The sequence below is a fragment of the Quercus suber genome, unplaced genomic scaffold, assembly GCF_002906115.3.
Source record: "Quercus suber isolate HL8 unplaced genomic scaffold, Cork oak 2.0 scaffold_28, whole genome shotgun sequence".
Lineage (NCBI taxonomy): Eukaryota > Viridiplantae > Streptophyta > Magnoliopsida > Fagales > Fagaceae > Quercus > Quercus suber.
Window position 1 is genome coordinate 886,915 of NW_027069493.1, and position 25,302 is coordinate 912,216.

General features: G+C 36.4%; 1 protein-coding gene across 2 annotated transcripts; it reads left to right on the forward strand.

The window, feature by feature from the left end:
• The first annotated feature begins 3,686 nt into the window (after nt 1-3,686).
• Nucleotides 3,687-25,302, forward strand: LOC111984777 (uncharacterized). Of its 2 annotated transcripts, XM_024016411.2 has the most exons (20): nt 3,689-4,950; nt 6,657-7,143; nt 7,692-7,779; nt 7,915-8,096; nt 8,306-8,442; nt 11,766-11,832; nt 13,525-13,693; nt 13,848-13,962; nt 16,175-16,250; nt 16,458-16,640; nt 17,766-17,926; nt 20,212-20,317; nt 20,853-21,057; nt 21,160-21,446; nt 21,643-21,764; nt 22,791-22,935; nt 23,043-23,135; nt 24,062-24,135; nt 24,448-24,501; nt 24,580-25,302. In XM_024016411.2, exons 1-20 carry the CDS (start codon nt 3,887-3,889, stop codon nt 24,878-24,880), a joined length of 4,116 nt encoding a protein of 1,371 aa, XP_023872179.2. In that variant the 5' UTR covers nt 3,689-3,886; the 3' UTR covers nt 24,881-25,302. The 2 variants fall into 2 exon arrangements, with proteins under 2 accessions (XP_023872163.2, XP_023872179.2); XM_024016395.2 differs by having other exon boundaries at nt 3,687-4,950; nt 24,448-25,302.

The following is a 25,302-nucleotide window of genomic DNA, read 5'->3' on the forward strand; positions in this document are numbered from 1 at the left end:
CCTGGCATGAATGCAACTTGAATTGGGGAGATAATCTTATGAAGAAAAGGTCTGATTTGGGCCACTATAATCTTCAACACCACCTTATATATGGAGTTGCATAGGCTTATAGGTTGGTAATTGTTTAGGCTTTTTGGACTTTGGCATTTGGGGATGTGACAAATAAGTGTTTCATCTGGTATCGCCCTAGCCAAAAAGATATCTGAGATTTCCTTACACACCGAGTTTTTAACATCCGCCCAAAAGATTTGAAAGAATGGGGGGGGGGGGGGTGTGGGAGAGTGGGCAAGTTCAACTATATTCATATATTTTTTTTGCACCACGTGCTGGTGGTCCAAGATCGTGGCCATTTGCAATGAAAATATGTAATGTCATCAGTACCCCTTTTATTTGTATTTTGCAATTCAAATATGCAATGGCATCAGTTGGCCATTCAACGAAATGACTTGGTCCCATGAATTTAATTTTGTTTGGTCTACCACTCTACCATTATATATTTTTAATGCATGTAAGCCACTAGAAACATCATTAATCAAACATTCTTTTCACTTTGTCACCCAGATCCAAATTACGTCTAATAGTCGTCGCCAACCCAAAATTATTGAGAGAGCAAAAAAATAAAGACATTGCATAATCATGGTACAGTTAAGCATTTAATTAAATTCAGTTCAACTAGGCTGAATTTTTACTTTTTTTTAGATGAGTTTTAAACTCGTTCACAAATTTTATAATTTTTTTTAATCAACTAGAATTTGACATAGTAAACTCCAAAAGTTTGTGTTACTTCAGTGTTCAAACAACTTCTAGTGAGAGAAAAAAAAAAGGACAGCATGGTCCAAGAGCAATTTATTCTGTCATCTTAATTAGAATCCTTAAACATCTTAATTAACTGTTAAACTATTAGTGTAGTGATAACAGATAAAAGAATGGAAGGGGTAAAAAAAGAAAAGAAAAGAAAAGAGAATCCATCAAAAGAAGAAGATTGAGATAAATTATGAACAGGATGATTGTATTAGTAAAACTTAACGGATGTTTAAACCTTATACTTTTGTATAAATCAAAGTCTTCGAGAACTTTCAAAATAAAACAGTGAAGGAAAATCAGAAAATGCTAGAGTGACCAATCTAGCCAATTCACAGCATGATTAAGTGCAAAATGGCACAACGCTGCACCATCATATGAAACGATCATCACTGCAAAGCATGCGTAAAAAATACACAACTCTACAATGACTCCTACTTATTATCAAAGAAAAATCAACTAAAAGAAGATTTAATAAATAAATAAAAAAGACTTTTGATGATGTATAAGTAATTATATTGTTTTCTCGAAGTTAGTATGACGTGTCTCAAGTGATATTGGTGTGATGTCGGCTTAAATTTTTCTAATATTTAAGTTAACACTCTAAATTTTTTTGATAAGAGGAGTGAACTTGTGAATCCTGATGTATTTTCTCATATTTCACAGTCATGAAGCCTATATATATATATATATATATATATAACATGTCTAGAGTATTGAAATTACTTAATATGTCCTCTAACCTCAGCGATTAGAGTAATACTTGAGATATATAATTTAGCACAATTTTGTGTCATAACTCGTTATGTGGCGAATTGTGGTAAAGGTATGATGGTAATTAGGCCTAAGCTATGTGAGAACACACTTTTACCAATTATAATTTGCCACATGGTGAATAGTGACACAAAATTTTGCCAAATTATGTGTCTTTAACATTATTTCAACAATTATCATAATTATGACCAGTGACAATGAGATGACTTGTCGTGCACTCATACACAAGATTGTGTGTAGTGTGCATCTTAGGGTGGGGTGAAATATTCAAGGCCCATAGTTGTTATTCTTGTAAACTCAGGCATATATTTCAAGAATCATTAATCGGGGAGGACTTCAGCTCCTTAAATTTGTCTTCTCTGCATGAGGTCGTTATCCATCGTGACTTATTTGACAATGACATTAGGCATTCACCATCCTCAAATTATTTACGAGAGGTAAGTCGTCATGATATTACATTATGTCGTAATATTATATTATGTTATTGTAATATTACATTAATACAATCTCAATATAAGAACACAACATTAAATTGTTAAGGAATATGATCAAATTAAAATGATGTGATATATTTTATAATTTTAAATTATGATAATGTTAGAAAAAATAAAATAAATCAAAGACATTATGTCACATTATCGTAATATGTAGGAGTATTCGTGGTGTAGTGCAGTGCAGTTTTAGGCTATTTTTAGCACCACATTTTGCGGTGCAGTTTAACAAAAACCATAATTGCACTACACTTTATTTTTGCGGGCGCATATGCGATGCGTTGCAGTTTAGAGTTTAGCCAAAACCATAATTGCACCGCACCTCATTTTTACGAGCATATATGCGGTGAGGTGTATAAGATACGGTTTGAATGACTAGAAGTCGATATATTTTTCAAATTTTGGGCTTTTCCTACCCAGCCCAAAACTAACTTTTCCTTTTGTTTTGGGCCAAGTTTTAAACTACTGAGCTAATTTTTCCTTATTTTGGGCTGACTTTTCTAGTCAATACTTGCTAGGGTTATCAAACTTTTTTTGTTTTTATTTGAAAACTAGGGTTATTGAACTATTAATAATATATTTAATATTAAAAATAAAATAAATATATTATTATATAGAGAGGGTGTGGTGTGGTGCGGTGCGATTTGTGAGGTTTTCTTATTATATAACTGCAAACCGCACTGCATCGCATGCGGTGCGTTGTTACTTGTGGTGCAGTGCAGTTATACCATTTTGCGGGCAGTTTTGGTGCAATTTTTGCAGTTTGTGCGGTTTGGTGAACACCTATAGTAATATGCGTCACATCAAGAGCATATTACAGCAAACCAAACATCCCTTAACTTGTATTACAAATTAAGATACATTCAACATTATATTAAAAATGGCTTTTTGATACAATTTCTTTTAGATAGGTATTTTGAGACACACCAAAAAAGAAGAAGAAGTTAAGCTATGCATAAATATAAAAGTAAAGATACATCCAAAATAATGCTAAGAGTCTTGTAATTTAATTGACATCTCATGGTCTTTGCAATAAAAACATTTAAATCTAAGGTTCAAATTCTCTTAAAAAACTTTCTCAAAAAAAAAAAAAATCTCTTAAAAAAATATATATAATAAATTTAATATTACATTAAATGGGTTTTATACTTTTTTTAATAAAATTATGCTATGCATAAATATAAAATATGACTCGTTAATAATATTCTATAAGCACCAATTTGGTATAACTTATTTTTTAACCTTTTGAAGACGCAGTTGTTTAAAAAAATAAAAGCTGTTTGTAAGAAAATATCGTTCGAAATCATCTTTATCAAATAACACTTCGAGTATTTGTTTACCCTTCTAATATTTTAACTAAAATATTTAGAATTAAAATTCTTTTTTACTAACTATCAAATTAATAAATAAATAAATCACTCAAAAGAGAGAGGATTTCTCCAAAAAAAAAAAAAAAAAATTCTAACAAACAACAGTTACAACACACACGGTCAAAAATATTTTCTTTTCAGCAGAAAAAAAGAAAAAGAAAAAGAAAAAGAAAAAAGAAAAAAGAAAGTTCGTCAATCGGTCCCAGGACTCGCAAGCTGGCTCCATTTTGTCCGAGAGAGTCACTTCACAACCCAAAAAACCAACCGTTTAAAATTTAGACCCAATAACCGAACGTTCTTCCCCCCTAACCCCCCTCTCTCTCTCTCTCTCCCCCGTTACTCGAATCGCACGGTAGCACCAGAGAGAGAGAAAGTCAATAAAAGAGCACAGACCATACCCCGCATTCCTCTCTCTCATCAGTACAGTCAAAATTCCAAAAAGAAGGGGCAATGTTGAGCCCAAGACCACCACAACCACAACCACCACCAGCAGCAGTACCACCAGTAGCGGCGGCGGCGGCATCAGCAGCAGCATCACCACCAACCCAAGACTCACTGGACTGCATGCTCCCTGGCCCAGCCAGCCGCAACAACTTCGGATCCGCCGACCTCAGCCCTTCAGGTCTCCTCGCCTTCCCTGCTAGTAGCTCCGTCGCTATTCTCGACTCTCGCTCTCTTCAACTCATCACTACTCTCCCTCTCCCACCTCCCAACTCCTCCAATTCTCTCTCTCCATTCGTCACCTCCGTCCGCTGGACCCCACTCCCTCTCCGCCGCGACCTCCTGACCACCGAGCCATCCTCCTCTCACCTCCTCCTCGCCGCCGGCGACCGCCAGGGCCGCATCGCTCTCTTCGATTTCCGCTCCAGATCTCCTATCCTCTGGTTCGAAACCGACTCCGCTTCCTCCAAATCGGGCGTCCAGGACTTGTGTTGGGTCCAGGCCCGACCCGACTCGTACCTCCTCGCTGCAATCAGCGGCGTCTCCACTCTCTCTCTTTACAACACCTCAACCGGAAGATGCTTTTTCAAATACGACGCCGCGCCGGAATTCCTCTCTTGCCTCCGCCGCGACCCCTTCGATTCCCGCCATTTCTGCGTCCTCGGCCTCAAGGGCTTCCTCTTGTCCGTCAAGGTCCTCGGCGAGACCGAGGACAGTATCGTCCTCAAGGAGCTTCAGGTTCGGACCGACTGCTCTGAATTGCAGAGATTAGAGAGAGACGCCGCGGCCTCCGCCTCTGGCACTGGAAATGGTTCGAATTCCTCGGCGCCTGCCTCCGCAGTGTTCCCGCTCTATGCGGTGAAGTTCACGTTTTCGCCGCAGTGGAGGTACATCGTGTTCATCACGTTCCCCAGGGAATTGATAGTGTTTGATTTGCGGTATGAGTCATCGCTCTTCTCATCTGCATTGCCTCGTGGCTGCGGCAAGTTTCTTGACGTGTTGCCGGATCCGAATAATGAGTTGATATATTGTGCTCACCTCGACGGGAAGCTCAGTACTTGGCGGCGCAAAGAGTAAGTCATTGAAATTCGAAACTACATTATATTCTATTTTAGGCTTTCGTTATCTGATCTACCATGCTAGAGATTTTATTATACCAATTTGTGCCATTATACAATGTTGACAAATTCATAAGCTTTGCATTGAAGTGTAGGAGAAGTGAGAAAGTATCTTAGAATTTGTGGGATTTAGGATTTAGCTATGCATATGTTAGTTGATTTAATTAGCATTAATTATGAGTAACTAAGGTGCATTGCCTAGTGTAAACTTCTACCATTTACAGTTGCTATTGGAACTCAATGAGTGCATTCATTCAAGTTGAGGGAATGAAAAGAAGTAGAGAAAGACCAAGACCAAAATTTACATTAGTAGTAGTATTTTAAAAGAACATGGCTTGATAATTTTGTAGTTGGGGGTGGGGGATTTGAACTTTGGATGTCTCCATTGGAAACTCTAGGAGGTGCTAGTTGAGCTACATGGCTCTTGGCAAAATATGTTAATTAATGAAGTAACAAAGAGTGACTTAGGATAGAATAGAATGGCGGAAAATAATATATGTTGAGGATCCATGGTTGACCCCAAAAATTTGGGAATAAAGCTTGGTTGTTGTTGTATTAGAACTTTTCTACACTAGTAAAACAAGATTATAGTATAAGGTTATATAAACCTCAAAGTCAAGTACATCTCATCCCTGTTTAATTCATTCACTTGCTCATTGCCCTCCCTAGTTTTGCTTAGGATCTGGTAGTGGAGGAGTGGCTGAGTGGGGGCATTTTGTTCAGATACAGCTTCACCTCTTAGCAACCTGGGGAAGTTGGTTTATTCTATGATTCTCAACACACCCCCCCCCCCCCCCCCCCCCAAAAAAAAAAAAAAGGTATTGAAAAGATTGTTGAGAAGAGGGATCTTTGGCTACAAAAGCTGCATAATGGATGTTTGTGTGTTTCTTTAATACAGAAACTTGCAATTCCGAATTTATAGAAGAAGAAACTTTAGGCTTCCAGAAAGCAGGGTAATTCTTAAAATGTGGCAATTTACATTGGTTAGTCTCTTTATCAGGTTTCTTAAGGCACCTCACCTTTAGAGGATTTAACCATTTTGATTTGATAAATTACTAGTTCTTCCCAAACCTTAAGCTGCTAGGAAAGAGTGAATCTAATCATTTAACCATTATTCTTAAATGAGAGGTAGAGTGGAGACCGAGTTTGAACTAAGAACCACCTGCTCTAATGCCATGATCAATTCCATAGTGATTGTATCGTTAAGGTCATCTTGGATTCTAAGTTTGAGTTTACATAATGATGTGTATCTTATCATTGCCACTGGCATTATTTTGCACTGTAATACAGAGGCTTGTCTGGACATTGAGAGTTTGCATGATAGGTTGTTGGAAATTTCTGGTTAAGTTAGTTTAGGGCATTTTGGGTGCTAAGAGTGGACTCATATAATTTGGGCTATGAGAGTGCTGAACATATCCAGAAACTAGATAATGATGTGTATACTGACCATCGCTACTGGCATTATGTTGCATTGCAATATCTTTAAGTTGACTGGTGTATGCTCATCTCTGTTACTATAAGCTTTTGAATGTTAATCAAGTTGTAATACTTTGTATAATTGGCATTTTAAATTTCTAATTTCTCTGACATAAATATTAATTGATTTGAACGCAAATGTTTTTTGGGTCCAAAGGGAATATACTTATTTTATATTGTCACAGAGGAGAGCAGGTGCACATAATGTGCGCAATTGAAGAGTTGATTCCCTCAATTGGCACACCTGTCCCTTCTCCTTCAATTCTTGCTGTCATCATCTGCCAATCAGATTCCACCTTCCAAAATGTTGGCAAGCTCTATTCTGATGTATCTCATTCTCCTTCCCCAGATGTGGATTTTGATACTCCTTTTGATTTTTGTGATGAACCTCTTCTTGTTTCTAAGACGCATTTAATCTCCATTTCTGATGATGGAAAAATATGGAATTGGCTATTGACTGCTGAAGGGCCAGAAAATACTCAGAAGGATGATACAAACTTGGGCTTGGTTGCTGATGTCAGTGAAGTGCCAGTTCCAGGGACCAATGCTAATACTGTAATTTCTTCTAGTAGTGGATCTTTCACGGAAGCAGGTAAGCAACCGGAACATATGGATGGTGGCAGAAGCTGCCCATCAAACTCTACCTCCAGCCTGGCAGATATGTCCTTTAAGGTTTGTTTATAAGTATTTTTCTCTTAGTTTTGTTTTGTTTTGTTTTTTTAATATTTGTCAATGCTCTCTTGTTGGCTGAAAGCAGTAACATTATGACATGAAAAAAGGGAACCCCAAATTGTTTATTATAAGCTCTCACTCACTCTCTCTCTCTCTCATACACCCACAGAATTCTCTCTTCTTCTTTTTTTTTTTGATAAATATACACCCACAGAATTTTCAAGCTCTTTTTATCAAAATTGGTTTCTTTTGGAAAGAAAGTGAAGAGATTTGGAAAGTTGCATGGCCAATTTATCATGGAAGGTTTCATGTAATGCATGAAAACATGTTGGAACTTCTTTGAACTGGATGCATAATTTCTACCAAGTCCATTAGAATTCAATGAATGGTTTCCTGATTGGGTTTGGTCATCTCTAGTCATATATCCAAATTTACTTAAATGGAGTTTATGAATTCAATGAATGGTTTTCTGATCGGTTTGGTTTATTTCTATTACCAACTTTCTTTAGGTTCTCCATCTATACTCACAATCCATATCACTCATGCAGATTAGCTTGGTTGGACAGCTTCAGCTTCTTTCTTCGACGGTGACCATTCTGGCTGTACCATCCCCTTCTTTGACTGCTACTTTGGCCCGTTAGTTTCCTTGTGTCACTAATTTACTATATTTGTCACATTTCGAATTGTATTAAGAATATTTGTAGTTAGCTACATTTGAGCAAAAAAAAGATATTATGGTTTCTAAAGCTAATTAAGATGACTTTATTGAAGGTGGGGGAAACATTCCTGCTGTTGCTGTTCCACTGGTTGCTTTAGGAACTCAAAGCGGGACAATAGATATTGTTGATGTTTCTGCAAACGCCATTGCTGCAAGTTTTTCTGTACACAATGGAATGGTTAGAGGATTACGGTGGCTTGGAAATTCTAGGCTGGTCTCATTTTCTTACAGTCAGGTATGATTTAGGATATTATTATTTTTAAATAAATGTCATTCATTTCACCCCTCTCCCGGGACTGCATATTTCTCTTTCTATTCCTTTTTTTTTTTTCCCCTTTGTTTTTGATTTTTGAATTGGCATCTTTTCTGTACCTTTCCTTCAAACATTTCCATGTCCATTATTATACTTTATGCTTACATGTACTGGCACATCTGTTGATCCAGGCGAATGAAAAATCTGGAGGCTACATCAATAGGCTTGTTGTGACCTGTGTTCGAAGTGGCCTTAATAAAATGTTTCGGGTTTTACAAAAACCAGAACGTGCACCCATTAGAGCTTTAAGAGCTTCTTCATCTGGAAGGTTGACTTTCAATTAAGGATTCTCATCATTAAATTTGTGCATATCAATTTAACATCTTCTATTTTATATCTTGTGATTTTTCATTAGTCTCTTTATCCATACCAAAGAGAATATATTCTTAGCTTGTCATTGGTAACTTACTGGAATAAAAGCAGACCTAATTATGTTGTCTTGAATATGATAACCTTTTATTAAAAAAAAATGATAAACTGAAATAAATTAAAATGTAGCATGGAACTGTGCTTATTATCATGCATTTGGATTTCTTTATGGTGTCTTATTATTCTTATTTTTTATATTTTGGGTTCTTACACTGTTCAATGTGTAAAACTTGGAAAAAAGTGATGGAGCCATCATTTTTGTATTGCAATGAAATATATTTATGTTTAGTGGGGAAATATAAATCTTGATATACCCATATTTACTTTGTGACTAGAGGTCTTTAAATGGTTCATGAAACAGTTAGCATAGTGTTTGGCATTTTCACATAGGTTCATGAACAAGATGGAAACTCTTTTCCTTAATAGAAAAAGACTCTGGTTCAGAGTTATGACCTGAGAAGTTTTTAGAGATTGAGTCAGGAGGTTGAAAGTCTTATGCTTGTTACACAGATAGCCAACAATTATATCCCAGCTTAGCTTGTTTAATGAGCTGTAACTGTTTTCAAATTATGGTTTGAGTAGGTAGATAGAATACAATTAGGGATAACTGAGCAAGGAAGACCCAATTCTCTCTTTTTGGTGCAATCTATTTCAGATTGGAGTGATGAGAAATGTTGGAAACTTTTTTGGCAAGAATGATTATTTTCTTTCAGACCAGCAGTTGGTAGGCCGTTTTTATTTAGGAAGGACTTATAATCTTACATTAAATAATGTTTTGGGGTATGCCGTTAGGCTCATCTTTCAAGGTTATAGTAGTGTGGAATCCCATTATAGAGAAAATGGAGCAGAGATTGGTGGTTGGAAAAAGTTATATCTATCAAAAAAAGGTAGAATATTGATGTTACTAAAGAGTAAACTATCGATTCTTATGACTTATTACCTCTCTTTGTTTACTATCCCATCTCATCTGTTAAATTGATTAGAGAAGTTGCAAAGAAATTTTAAATGGAGTAGATTGTAGGATGAGTTCAAGTTTCACTTGGTGGATTGGAATACAATGTGCTCCCCAATTGCTTGTGCTGGTTTGGGGGAGCTTAAATTGGGCACCTTTAGTCAAGCACTTTCAGGGAAATGCTATGGCGCTTTGGGAAGGAAGAGACTCATTTTTGGAGGCAGTTCATTGCTTTAAAGTATGAGGTGGATGGGGGAGGTTGGACAATGAAACCAATGCGCACAACTCATTGGTGTAGTTTATGGAAGAGTAGTAGAGTAGGGTGGGAGACATTTGTTAGCCATGTGCCTTTTGAAGTGGAGGATGTAGGACGTGAGATATTGTCATGATGGAAGTGTGGGGATCAATCTCTAAATTATTTGTATACGATCTTGTTCTTTTTGGCAGCCAACCCAACTGCTATAATATCTTCATACTTGGAATGTATCAGAGGGAGGGAGAAATATTGGGATGTCCAGTTCATCAAACAATTTAATGATTGGGAATTTGACTCTGTTGCTTCCATGCTTGGATTATTGTACTCAAATTTTCCAAGGAGTGGTCCTGATATAATGAGATGGAGTTTGAGAGGTAAAGGGGTGTTTGACGTTTAGTCTTACTTTGCTGTGTTCAAGCCCGAAGGAGATCTCTTTTCCTTGGAGAGGAGTTTGGTGTGCCAAAGCCTTGAAGTGGGTAGCTTTCTTTGTGTGGACAGCAACATGGGAAGATTTTGACTATGATAATATTAGAAACAAAGGGATTGTATTAGTAGATTGGTATTGTTTGTGTAGATGTAAAGGGGAGTCTGTGAATCATTTGTTACTTCACAACTGATTTTTCTTATGCAATGTGGGGCTATTTTTTTGCTCCTTTTGAAGTTAATTGGGTGATGCTGCTTAGAGTGATTGATTTACTAATTGGTCAATGTTCTTTTTCTGTGTTTAATTTAGCTCCTTTATGTTTGTTGTGGCTTTTATGTAAGGAAAGAAATTCTTGTACTTTTGAAGATGTGGAAGTTTTGGAAGTGTAGTTGAAGATTTCTTTTCTCAGATTACTCTGTGAATGGTTACCTGTCTTGGGTCTCATTGATGATGGAACTATTACAGAGTTCACTACTTCTGTCTCTTGTGCTTGTAATTCTTTGGTTGCAATTCTTTAGGCTATCTCGTGTTTGTATTATTAATGAGGTAGCCTTTTCAGAATAAAATCATTTACTTATAAAAAAAATTTGTGTAACTTTAGAGGATGTTGTTTGCTCAGGGAAGATCTCAGAAATTAAATCAAATTCTTCATGGGAAGTGTTTTCAACAAAAATTTTGAACTGAATCTTTAGAGCCTGTTTGTTAACGGTATAAAAAAAAAAGTTTTTTTGTTTTTAAAAAACAAAAAATTGTCCCCACACCATGTTGATTTGTTTGGCAAACTATTTTCAGAAAACCGTTTTTAAAACTAGTCTCATTTTTTACTGTGCAAAACTGTTTTTAGAGAACTAGTCCCACCTATTTCCAGTTCCCCTTTTCTGTTTTGGGTGGTGTTTTGTAATATGCTAATTTTTAAAAATAATTTTATTGTAATTTTCAGCCCCCCGCAGGTTATAAGCCGTCTCTCTCTCTCTCTCTCTCTGTGTTGGGGTGGTTGAGGCGGCAACAGAGGGGCTTTGGGGTTTTTGTGAAGGTGACGGCAGCTTCGGATTGTTGTGATCATGTGGCCGCGGGTGTTGGGATTGTTCTCTCTCTCTCTCTCTCTCTCTAAGATGTGATTATACTCAGTTTGGTGGTGGTGGATCTGGGTTTAGTGATGGTGATGGACTGCCGTGGGTGGTGGTGATTTTTTATTAGAAGAGAAAAGGATTTGAGGAAAAAAACTAGATGGGAAAACAATGTGCCAAACAGATTCAACTTGTTTTTTGGAGTGGGAAAACAAGTTTTGGGAAAAAATTCTCAAAACACTAGAATTCAAAACAACAGAATTCAAAACAACAAACCAAACAAGCTCTTATAGCTGCATGGGTTATATAATTGATTATCAAACTTATTGCTTCAATCAATAAGTTTTCATAGATAAATTATCACTGGTATGATATGGCTGTGTTGAAGAGCTGAGAATTTTTTGGAATTTAACTTTCATTTAGTGCTCTCTCTCTTTCCCATTTTTGCATGACTCTTTAGTATTTGTAACTTCATCAGCAGCTTGGGGTAACATTCTCTCTGGTAATGTTAACAAATTTGCAGGTATTTGCTAATTTTGTTTCGTGATGCTCCTGTAGAGGTTTGGGCAATGACGAAAACTCCCATTATGGTAATTTGGCAGCTACCTTTTCTTTCCCCTTCCTACCGGAAACATTTTCTAATAATTGAACTTCATCATATTTGGACCATGGGACTATGGGTTTATGCCAAAGAGCTTATATATTGCAGCTACTAATTTTTGTGAAAATATATCTATTTATTGATTGGCTTTGGGAGATTTGATGCATGACTGACATGCATGACCTAGTGCATGAGGTCAGTGATATTAGTGTTTCGGTTTTTGCCAATCCATTGCATTTAATGCTTCTTTCTTTCCAAGTGTTTCCTAAGCTTCACTAATTACTATTGGAGTCACACTAGCATGAAAATAAATTTTTTATAAAGACAGGTTATTATTTTTTTTGTTTTTCATTCTCTGAAGGGGTGTATATCTCAATATCTCACTGTAATAGGATTATTGATTGATTGATTTATTTCTTCTTTGGGGTCACTGGGAGTGGGAAGAGGTGGATTGGAAAACCATTGCTTCTTTTGCTAAAGTTATTGAAGTGTTTTATTTATTTTATCCTTTTTTAAAAACAATTAGACCTTTTCACCATTTTGACATTCCCAGATTTTATGTAAATTTTTTTTTTCAATGTGTACCTTTGAATGTGTTACACTGTTTATTATGGAGATGAAAATGGGTTTTGGTGTATTAAATATCTGCAACATTTCATGTCGATATGTCTTTGATGTATGTACCTTTTAGTGTGCCTAGACAGTAAAGGAATTGAGAGTTGCATGTTTATCTTGAGGCTCTCAATTTTTTATGGAGTTTGAGTGGTTCTCACAGTTCTCAATATGAATTCATTGAGTTTTCTAAAGTTTTTGTTAGGATATGGGTCTTATTAGCTTTCAGCATGTAACTTAATTTTAATTTTATAATAAAAGTTTCAGAATGGAGTGATAACTTCATTTTGCAAAGCGCATGTGATTTCAGAACACCTTGTCCTAAGCATCTTTCTACTTCACATTTTTAAATAAAAAAAAAAATATATATATATATATATATTTTTTCCATTATCCCTGGCACCAAAAACCCTTCTGGATTTCTCAATAGGACATGGATTTTTCTGAATTTAATAGCAGAGTATCTGTTCATTTTCTTATCCTCTATCATTAAGATTGTCTGGTGGACTAATTTTTTCTTTTCTTTTGGACTACTTATTTATTTATTTCTTCTAATTGCGATTGAAGAGGTTTAAATGCTCAATATGTATCATACTTTGCACCTTCACATATCTTGTACCTTTATCTACCATATTAGTATGGTGTTCGATAGGTATTTATTTATTCCTGTGATATTTTTCTCACTTAAAAAAATAATAATAATGCACAATCAATTTTGCTCTTGGCCATGAACAAAAACTTCTTAGACTGTTAGGGGTGAATGCCCTTTGATTGGTCGGCAATTGGTTTTGGCAGGTGAGGTGAGTTGCTTGTAGGTTTTACTGGCCAGAGGTGAGCCTAAAGGGCTCTTCTTTAGTAAGGTTCCCTACGTTATCCCCACCGCACACACACCCCACCCCCAAAAAAAAAAAAAAAACACATAAATTTAATTTTTGGGGTGTAGGTGATATATATGTACAAGTAAATGTACACATGCATATGCATGAACATACGTGACATGCTTGCACACACATGTTAAGATTTTAGTTTCTGAATAGTTTTTTTTTTTTTTTATACTCTCTCCATGTAGCTTAGATCATTAGCTCTTCCATTTACGGTATTGGAATGGACTCTTCCGACAGTTCCACGGCCTGTTCAAAATGGACCTTCTACACAATCATCATTATTGTCTAGGGATCGTACAGCTGTGTCATCAGATGTGGCATCTACACAGACTGTGGCATCATCTTCAGATTCTAGTGAGCTCTTTTACTTGATATGCTTGCATAGTTTTTCAACTTCTATTTTATTTTTTGAAAAATGCTAAAAAGACTTAGACCTGTATTTGGTCTATATATGTGCTTCTGTTTTCCTTGGATATATAAGATGTATGAATCTAACTTTAATGTGCAGAGGCAGTGAGCTCAGAGGGATCTCAAGATGACTCTTCCGAAAGTTTTGCATTTGCACTAGTAAATGGTGCACTTGGCGTTTTTGAGGTTCAAGGGCGAAGGATCCGAGACTTCAGGTATAATTCTTCTTCAAGGCAAATAGGTGCAACATAGAGTTGTATATTTGTATTTGGTCCACTAGTGAGCTAACTGAATATGTGATGATTTTTTTTTTCTCCATTTTTCTTTTGGTTAATGTGAAAGGATGATGATTTTTGGATTGTCAATAGGTTCATATAGAAAATGGTTTGCCATAGGTCTACATTCTGTTATCAAATTTCTTGTTTCCTGGAATTATCTATCACACCTTTGGTAAGTGTATATCATCATGAAAATCTAAGGCTCTTTGAAAGCCTTGGCCATACTAATGTTCTCATTTTTGCTATGCCGACGCACTTTCTGATTCATCTCACATCCATGGTTTACTCTTAATATGCATGAAGATATACATTTCTGTATATATTCTTTGAATGGGACATCTATGCCCATGCTTGAATCCTTGTTTATTACATTCAAATCAGAATTTAAAGTCCATAGTGCTATAAGCCTTGAACTTGCATTTGTGGCACCCATGCTTTTGGCAGCACCCTTGTTGCATATGACTTTTCAGTTGTCCAAAGGATGAATATGGATATTGCAATGATGGTGATTATTAGATATTAGTCCAGGTTCAGTGTACATGTACTCCTACAAGTGTACTGTAGATTTTATATTGCACATCCCAGGGTAAGTCTATAGTTAGCATATGGTTAGTCTCTCTCTATATAAATCTCCAATGGGATTATTATAATATACAATTCAATATACTAAAGATATAAACCACTCTCGTGCTTTACTCCTAATATGCATGAAGACATAAATTTCTGTATATATTCTTTGGATGGGACGCCTTCGCCCATGACTTAATCCTTTTTATTAAATTCAAGTCAGGATTTAAAGTGGTAGTGTAAGAAGTGCTGAACCTTCATTTGTTGCACCCATGCTTTTGGCAGCATTCTTGTTGCATATATATTTTTAGTTGTCCATAGGATGAACATGGATATTGAAATGATAGTGATTGGTAGAGATATCAGCCAATGTTAAATGTACATGTATTACTTATACTTTTGTATTGAAGTATTTGTACTGCACATCCTTTGTACAACACCCTAACATTAGTCTATGATTAGCCTAGGGTTAGTCTCTTTATATAAACCCCACAATGGGATTATTGTAATATAAAAATTCAATGTAGTAAAGATGTTGTTGGTTAGGGCTTTTCAATGTGGATGTATGTTGTTAGGCCGAATCATGTCAATTCTGCATCCACTTTCTATTTCTCTGTATTTTCATTCTCACTGTCAATCCCAACATCAACTTTGACATGGTATTTGTGCCATGTTCTACCTTTCTAATATAGTATCAGAGTTAGGCAGTTGTCTAGTTCCCCAAAGGCCAACCAATTATTCACGCACCCCACCGTGCCATTCTTCCTAGCCATTGTCTACCAGCTCCCACAATGCTATCCTTAGTCGATGCGTTCCGGCAAATGGTGTCGCTCTCCTCAGGTTGTTGGTGTTGTCCTCCCAATCACTGTGGTTACAACTGACATTTGTCTCATGTATGCCATACTTGAGCCACCTTTCTTCTGCTAATGTCCCCTAGGCCACTAGTGTAGCCATCCTTCAGCCATAGTAGCCATCTTCTGGACACTGGAGTAGCTGTCCTCTAGCCACAATGGTCATCTTGCAGCCTCCATCTTTTGTCTACTGTTGCCATTCGTTGCTGCCAACAACCATCTCATGTGTTCCAATTCACTTCTTTCAGTGACATTCTAATTTGTACTAGAGCCTAAGGTTAGTCTATGGTTAGCTTAGGATTAGTCTCTCTATAGAAATCCTCACAATGGGCTTCTTGTAACATATAATTCCATATAGTATGCTTTTCATTGGGACATAGGTTGTCAGGTAGAATTACTTTAATTCTGCTTCTGCTCTCTATTTCTCTATTTATCTCTCGCCCTCAATCCCAACATTAATTGGTTGGGATATTATTATTGATTCTTTTTCAATAATTTCTCTTATTCTACAGAAATATGGTGCCCTTAAAACTTGATTCTTTATTTGTTTTTTCATATATTTTTCTCTCTCATACCTCTTAGTACCCTCCATTATAGTTTTGATCAATGGCCAATTTGAATGATCACAGATAAAATAATTCTTTGAAAATTTGAAAATCTACGTTTTGCACATTACATAAATTTATTGTTTGTTTGTATATCTACTGAGGTTATGTTTTGCTCATCTCTAGACCAAAATGGCCTTCTTCTTCATTTGTACTATCGGAGGGATTGATTACAGCCATGGCCTACCGCTTGCCTCATGTGGTATGTATAATATCTTTTGGAATTGTTTCCTCTAGTTGGTACTATGAATTTGCAATTTTTTGATAATTTGATAATTGAGAGATGGGGTATTTGAACCCTAGATGTCTCCTTTAGAAACACCTGGAGGTGCCAATCAATTGAGATATAAGAATCTTTATCCTTGCAAGATTTCTGTTTTGAGTGGCAGTTGCTTAATTCATTTTTCAGGTTATGGGAGACAGGTCGGGGAACATACGGTGGTGGGATGTGACAACTGGACATTCTTCCTCATTTAGTACTCATAGAGAAGGAATCCGGCGAATCAAATTCTCACCATTTGTATCTGGAGACCGTAGCCGAGGGCGTATTGCTGTTCTATTTTATGACAATACATTTTCTGCATTTGATCTTGTAAGTATGAAAATGAGATTGTTTGCTTTGTTTCCTTTCCTGTTATGTGCTTTGAAATTGTTATACCACACTATTGGTGTATGCAATGTGAGTTTTTGTTTTTTTGTTTTTTTTTTCTGACCCCATAACCCCACACATAACAGGCCAAATGGCTCAAATCTTGGCCTCCTCTTAAGAGAGGGGAGATGTACCACTCAGCTACCAAGGCCAGTGTTCTATGTTTGATGGTTGGGGATTGGCAATCTGGATGGGTTTTCCAATTGGAGCAATCATCAGGCATATTCTTCTGTGCCGCTTGTATAGGAAAGACTCGTTGTGCATGTTGTTTGATTTCTTTGGTCCATTTGCCATGACATTTAGGCACAAACAAAATATTTCTCTGATGTGCAACACTTTGTCCATTATTCCTGCCCTACATTTTACCTGATACTCAATATGTTAGGTCTCTTGGGGAGGTTGCTTCCTATGAAGCATTTTATTGCCGTTCTTTTCTCTCTTGTCTAGGCCCTAGACCTATGCCCATCTTACTAATAATGAAGGGCTTCTCATATTCCAGTCCACTGAGTGTAGCTCCCTTTGTTCTTTTGACTGCGCAGAGCAATGTACCAATCTTGTCACCTACCCAGATTGATTCTGTTATAGCTGAAGCTGTATAAATTGGCATAAACTGTAGAACTGCCCCCCTCCTCTCTTTTTTTTCAAGTGTGATTCTCCATGGGAGTGACAGCCATCTATTGGCCCACAGGTTCTCGCAAAAAAGAAAAAAAACAAAACAAAAAACCCTTCAGGTTTCCTTTCTGGTCAATTGAACTCCCAAGTAGAGAATGTTTTCCTCCAGCATAGAAGTTTCTACTCGTGTTCAGGAAAATGGTATTGAAAAATAATAACTTATATTATGTGTTTTGTAAAATCTAGTCAATGTCACTGGTAAGAGTATTTTTTATGCACACGCCTCAGACTTTCGTTGAGTTCCTACTGGGACAATTTTCAAATCCAGCATCTATGGTGCATATTTTATTAAATCATGTAAAGGTTTTATTTAAATAAATGCTTTTGTTCCACCACCCCTTTTAGAAGATCCTTCTTCTGTTTGATCCTGAATCTCTACATGTTTCTTACTTCCAGGATTCGCAGGACCCATTAGCCAATTCTCATTTACAACCTCAATTTCCAGGAACCCTTGTATTGGAGCTTGATTGGTTGCCTTTGCGAACTGATAAAAATGACCCATTGATATTGTGCATTGCTGGAGCTGATAGTAGCTTTCGCCTTGTTGAGGTTAATACGTATGTGCCAGTATTTGTTTTTGAGTTTTTGGATTCTTTTCTATTTCCTTGCCTTTATATGGCTCATAATGTCAAGAATATATCTTTGATATCTCATAAGTAGCAATAACCAAGATGTTCATAATGAGATCCAGTTGAGGTTAGATGGTGCTCTGTTATAGCTCTGGTTAAAGTACATGGTGTGAAAGCTTTTGTGTGGCTAATAATCAGGGCTTAATGATGATGCTGATGAAAGTGACATCAACATATATATATATATATATATATATTGTATAGGAAAGACTCGTTGTGCATGTTGTTTGATTTCTTTGGTCCATTTGCCATGACATTTAGGCACAAACAAAATATTTCTCTGATGTGCAACACTTTGTCCATTATTCCTGCCCTACATTTTACCTGATACTCAATATGTTAGGTCTCTTGGGGAGGTTGCTTCCTATGAAGCATTTTATTGCCGTTCTTTTCTCTCTTGTCTAGGCCCTAGACCTATGCCCATCTTACTAATAATGAAGGGCTTCTCATATTCCAGTCCACTGAGTGTAGCTCCCTTTGTTCTTTTGACTGCGCAGAGCAATGTACCAATCTTGTCACCTACCCAGATTGATTCTGTTATAGCTGAAGCTGTATAAATTGGCATAAACTGTAGAACTGCCCCCCTCCTCTCTTTTTTTTCAAGTGTGATTCTCCATGGGAGTGACAGCCATCTATTGGCCCACAGGTTCTCGCAAAAAAGAAAAAAAACAAAACAAAAAACCCTTCAGGTTTCCTTTCTGGTCAATTGAACTCCCAAGTAGAGAATGTTTTCCTCCAGCATAGAAGTTTCTACTCGTGTTCAGGAAAATGGTATTGAAAAATAATAACTTATATTATGTGTTTTGTAAAATCTAGTCAATGTCACTGGTAAGAGTATTTTTTATGCACACGCCTCAGACTTTCGTTGAGTTCCTACTGGGACAATTTTCAAATCCAGCATCTATGGTGCATATTTTATTAAATCATGTAAAGGTTTTATTTAAATAAATGCTTTTGTTCCACCACCCCTTTTAGAAGATCCTTCTTCTGTTTGATCCTGAATCTCTACATGTTTCTTACTTCCAGGATTCGCAGGACCCATTAGCCAATTCTCATTTACAACCTCAATTTCCAGGAACCCTTGTATTGGAGCTTGATTGGTTGCCTTTGCGAACTGATAAAAATGACCCATTGATATTGTGCATTGCTGGAGCTGATAGTAGCTTTCGCCTTGTTGAGGTTAATACGTATGTGCCAGTATTTGTTTTTGAGTTTTTGGATTCTTTTCTATTTCCTTGCCTTTATATGACTCAGAATGTCAAGAATATATCTTTGATATCTCATAAGTAGCAATAACCAAGATGTTCATAATGAGATCCAGTTGAGGTTAGATGGTGCTCTGTTATAGCTCTGGTTAAAGTACATGGTGTGAAAGCTTTTGTCTGGCTAATAATCAGGGCTTAATGATGATGCTGATGAAAGTGACATCAACATATATATATATATATATATATATATTTATTAGGGTTGGGTTAAAGTTACTGTTAAAGTTACACCTAATGTAACTTTAAGTAATGTCACACCGCTTAATATTTTTTAATTGGATGTGAATTTTGACAAATCCACCATTAGATTACATTATATTCATATATTTTCCATGCTTGCAAAATTTCAAGGTGGTCAAAAATTAATAGCCATGTCATCTATCAATTATTTAAATTCAAGTTTTTGTAGTTTAAAATAATGCATTAAAAATGAGTTTATGGATCGAGTGACAAATAACAACCAATTGAAATAAAAATTGGTATGAATGTTAGGAACATATAAAACATGTAATTCAACAGGGAGATTTTTAAAATACGAATTCTATAAAAAGTAATTGGATGGTGTAACATTGCTTAGAGTTACACTAAGTGTAACTTGAACCCAACCCTTTTTATTATATGGAAGAATTTTAATGATAAAATTTTAAGCCACTTAGACCTAATTTATGACCAACTACACATTGTTACAGTGCTCTCTGTACATGTCTTAGTGTCACTCAAATTGTGGCCTTACGTAATTTATGCACCCTATGATGTGGTATGGTCCTCATGGAGTAATGTGTCGAAATTACTTTTAGCTGTTACATGTCAGGACAGGAAAACAAAGCATGTAAGATAGCACCACTTATTCAAGTACAAACTTGCTTCTCTATTCAATTACTAATTTTCTATTTTCAACCTAAACTTATGTTTTATGCTTTGCTAATCCTGTTCCTCTCTTTCATGCAGAAATGACAAAAAAATTGGCTATGGACCCCAGTCCAGAACTGTTAAAGAGAGATTCCGGCCAATGCCTATATGTGCCCCCATTCTACTTCCTACTCCACATGCCCTGGTAACATTTATACTGTATTCTACTTTACTTCTTGATTCACTGAGTGAAAGCAATAGCTAATACATTCCTGTTCTGGTTGAGTTGTCAATGGTAGATCATGTACCTTTAAGAGGTTAAAAAAAAAAGGGATATTCAAGAAGCATTTATTGATAAAAATTATCTTGCATATCTCATTAGAGATTTTTTTTGGTTACTTTTTTAAACTTCCCCTCCCCCTCCCATGCCTACTCAGTCCTACTGCAGCTAACTATAGTGTTTTGTCTCATTTATGTATTCTGTTGAGCAGAAATATATGTGAGAATATGCTTTGATCTTGACATCAAACACAAATGCTGCAAATAGATTTTTTTTTTCTTGATAAGAATGTTCACCATTGTGAACATGATGCTCACCATTGTGAACATGATGCTCAGTATTTTTGAATAAAAGTTCTATTACCTATCAAAAAAAAAAAAAAGATGTGGAATTTAGGGAATGAGAATAGATGTCCATTTCTTGTGAGCCACTGAGTTTCATTGTTAATTCTTCACTACAGGCACTGCGAATGATATTGCAATTGGGCGTGAAGGCCTCTTGGTTTAATACATGCAGTACAAATCTAGAGAAAAGACCACACCTAATTCCAGGAACTGCTTCATACACAGGAGATCTTCGCAGCTACATGATTGACTTACCACCTGTTGGTGACGCTGTGGTGCCAGAGATGCTCCTAAAAGTATTAGAACCTTATCGAAAAGAAGGTGGATCTTTTGTCTTAGATGTGGTGTTTCTAACTATGAATTTGAGCTTTTGATACCAATATTTGTTTTTTCTTACCTGTTACCAATACTTATTTGCTCAAGGCTGCATACTTGATGATGAGAGGGCGAAATTATATGCGAAGGTAGTGAATAAAGGTTGTGCAGCAAGGTTTGCCTTTGCAGCTGCAATATTTGGTGAATCTTCCGAAGCACTTTTCTGGCTACAGCTGCCTCGTGCTCTCAATTATTTGATAAATAAGTTAGTAAATAAGTCCCCACAAAAAGTCCATGTATCAGCATCAACTTCAGAGCTTGATAACACAGCTCTGCTGAAGAGGATAACATCAAAGGAAAGATCGATGCCAGGAAAAGGGAAGAAGGATGCACTTGTAAGTCATTTCGCATATTAACTGTTGTATAATTATTTTCGGCTTTCTTAGAGTATTGAAGTTTTTAGTTAGGTTTCTACCTCATGTATCTGTTATACCCTGTTGTCTTCCAAACCTCAAAATTTTTGTAAGGTGTTTTTTTATTACATTTTAATCTATCTCATGTTCTCTATCATAAATTGTGTTATCTGGTCAGAGTCAAGGTCAACTTAGGTTGATGGCTTTTGAACAAGAAGAATTATGGGAAGCTGCTAATGAGCGTATTCCATGGCATGAGAAATTAGAGGGAGAAGAGGCTATTCAGAATCGTGTACACGAGTGAGTGCTCCACAAGTTTTTTATTTTTTATTTGTCCAAGTTAAAAAATATGATGAATAAGCATGAGTTCCACTTAATTTTAATACACGAGTTGATTGCTTATGCTCTATGTTAGACCTGATCATATACCAGTGGTCTGCCGGCCCAAAAGAGCCCATCCTTGTTTCGGCAGGCTTGGGCTCAAATTTCAGGTCCCAAAAGTTGGGTTGGATTTAGGTTCCATTTGGTTGGGAGGATGAAAAAGTGAGAAAGTAGAAAATGTTTTAAAATTCTCTCATGTGTATTTGGTAGTGAGAACATAAAAGTGAAAGGATGGAAAAGGTGATTTGAATGAATTTACTATTATATGCTTATTACATAAAAAGACGATAGAAAATATTGAATTATAAGTGACAAAATAGTAAATTACATGTGCAAAACTTTTTCTATCCACCTTTTCCTCCCAATTTGGGAGGATTGTATTTGGTGGGACGGGTGGAAAACTCCACCCATCCCCTTTTCCATCACATCAAACAATGGAAATTTTTCTATCTTTTGATTCATAGTGAAATTACTTATGCTTAATGGAGTGAAGTGTTTATGCCTTTTGGGATTCATTGGGTGTTGCCAGACAACATAGCATCCCTTCTTTTTGGTTAGCGCAATTAGGTTGGGAAACACCCCTCGAATGTATGGAATTTGGTGCTGGCGTGCGTGATGTGGTTAGTAAGGAAGGGTGCTATGTCAATTTCTGCAAATAACAAAATACTGAAATCTGAAATGAAGGGTGCTATGTCCTTGTACTGACTTTGGGTATCTGCAATATAGGTTAAAGATTAAGTTGATCAGCAAACACTAGAATAGCTACTAGATTTTTGGATTCCATGTCTTGCATGTCCTATTATTCATACAACTTATACATTCTACCTACAAAAAGTAAAATAGCCGACACCATATTGCCTCTAGCTTGCTGTATTAGGTTCCTGCAATTTTTGTTAGTTGTTGATTTGCATCTTTGACTTGTTCTTTTTTATTGCCAATGATCAGTCTTGTCTCGGTTGGAAACTTAGAAGCTGCAGTTAGTTTGTTGCTTTCAACTCCTCCAGAGAGCTCTTACTTCTCTGCAAATGCCCTGCGTGCAGTTGCTCTTTCTTCTGCAGTGTCAAGGTCTCTTCTTGAACTTGCAGTAAAGGTGAGTGTTTATGTTTATTTTCACTGTTAAAACAAGTGGTGATTGGAATAAAATTTTATAGTTTTCCCCATGTTTGGTTACTTCTTTAATGCCATATTATCAACTAGGTAGTTGCAGCCAACATGGTCAGGACTGATAGGTCACTGTCTGGCACTCATCTTCTCTGTGCTGTTGGAAGGTATCAAGAAGCTTGTTCTCAGGTTTGGATCTTTGTCTCGTATAAATTTTTTCTAGTCATTTTTACTGTTTAAAATCAATAGTATTCAAAGTCCAATCTTCGTTTTCAGAAGCATATAACTTCCTCCCCCCCCCCTCCCCCCCCCCCCCCCCTCCCTCTTTTTTTAAAAATAATAATTTTTTAAGCTTGTGTTGGGCTTAAAGATATTTTAATTGAACTTTGTCAAATATTTCCATTATTTGATCGAGAATTTTCCTCCTCTCCACACAACCTTTTTAATCAGTTGGAATGTTTAAATTAGAGAGTCAACATGATACCACAAATGGGAACATATTTTCTAATGGGAAAAAAGAGAGAACATGAGCATACAATAGCTTAATAGCACAGATGAGAACACTATGGTTTGGCATTGGTTTCCACAACTAAGTGCCTAAGAGAAAGGAGTCAGTGAAATTGTTAACTGATATAACCAGCTATGGAATTTTATGAACATCACACTGCATGACTGAAAGTTCCTGTTTGGAACTGGTTTTGTTAAGACAAAAAGGAAGTGCCAATTTTGTAAATATTTATAATCTCTGAAGCTATTGGATAATAGAATCAGATAACCTTGATGAGGAAAAAGTAATAACATGATGAAGCGTTACTTGATGCAATCATAGTGGTGTCTGTTGCTACAAGGTGATACCAGACATGCATATAAACACAAGGATGTGCTTAGCTGAACAGTGTCAAAGAATGAAAAGGATGGATCAGAAATTGAAGCGTGCCTGCATGTATATAAGATTCCTGCAACTAGTGAATTGGGATGGACTTTTCATAGTTTGACATTGGGACTTGGTCACAAGAAAAATGCTGTTGTTTCCTACTATCTTTTGTGCATAAAAAGTGGTCAACATGGTATGCTTGATTTTTGCTGGACTAATCGTCACATAATCTCTCATGCAGCTACAAGATGCTGGATGCTGGACAGATGCTGCTACTTTAGCTGCTGCACATTTAAAGGGTACTGATTATTCAAGGTCTCTCTCTCTCTCTCTTCTGTAACTTATTTTTTTCATGTCTCTAATTTAATCTTGGAAGTTATCTCATGCTCCCCTCCCCTTTGCAAGGGGAAAACCAAAGGAAAGCAGAACCCAAGCAATTTTTCCCTTCCCTTGCTAGAGTGCTGTACCAATTTCTGGTAGCATCCAGTTGTTATATATTTGTTCTTCTTGCAACATAAACTACTATTTATATATTTTTTTAAAAAATCTAGTTTCTATGTTTTAAATTGAGAAGATAGTTTAAAAGTCTAGTATCCTCTTCTGATTTTATGTTTTGTGTTTACCCAGGGTGTTACAAAGGTGGGCTGAGCATTCTCTTCGCTCTGAATATAACATTTGGAGGTATATATTTCCTATGGCTCTCCTTAACATGATATTCTTTCTTCTGATTTGTTCTGAGCTTAACATGGCCAATTGCAGGGCTTTGATTTTGTATGTAGGAGCTGGTGCACTTCAAGAGGCATTAGCAGCACTTCGTGAGGCACAACAACCAGACACAGCAGCTATGTTCGTCCTTGCTTGTCGTGAAATATATGCAGAAATAATTGCTGATTTAGGAGATTTAGATGATGAATCTAGTTCTTTGGTGAAGGATAAGTTGCGTAACTTACCTGTGTTGGACCCAGAGAATGAAGATGTAATTGCAGTAGGTGAATGTTATGGGCAATACCAAAGAAAATTGGTGCATCTGTGCATGGACTCTCAACCATTCTCTGACTGAAAGGACTGCGCTTGGTTACATGCCTCACATGCTTTTCATTCATACCAGTGTTTTTACAGTGAAAATTGGCAAATATCTTCTGGATTCATTATCAAAAGATGACTGGGTATTATAATAGGCAGTTGGCAGTGGATGATCTTGAGCAGCTCGAGAGAAGGGATTTTACCAGTCCGCATAAACACGGATTAAGCTTGAATGATGAAATTTTAGCTTACTCGTTTTTGGCAAAAGTTGCTTGTTGTAGATAAACATTACAGGAAGGTTGATTATAGTGTTGTAACTAATGTAGAAAATTTTGTCCGCAAGAATATTCACATACACCATATGGTTGGTAGGAATGATATCAATTCTTAGAGAAAGAATCAATGTTATTCTTTGATTTTGTACAACACTACATTAAATCATATTCTTTTTTGTTGTCA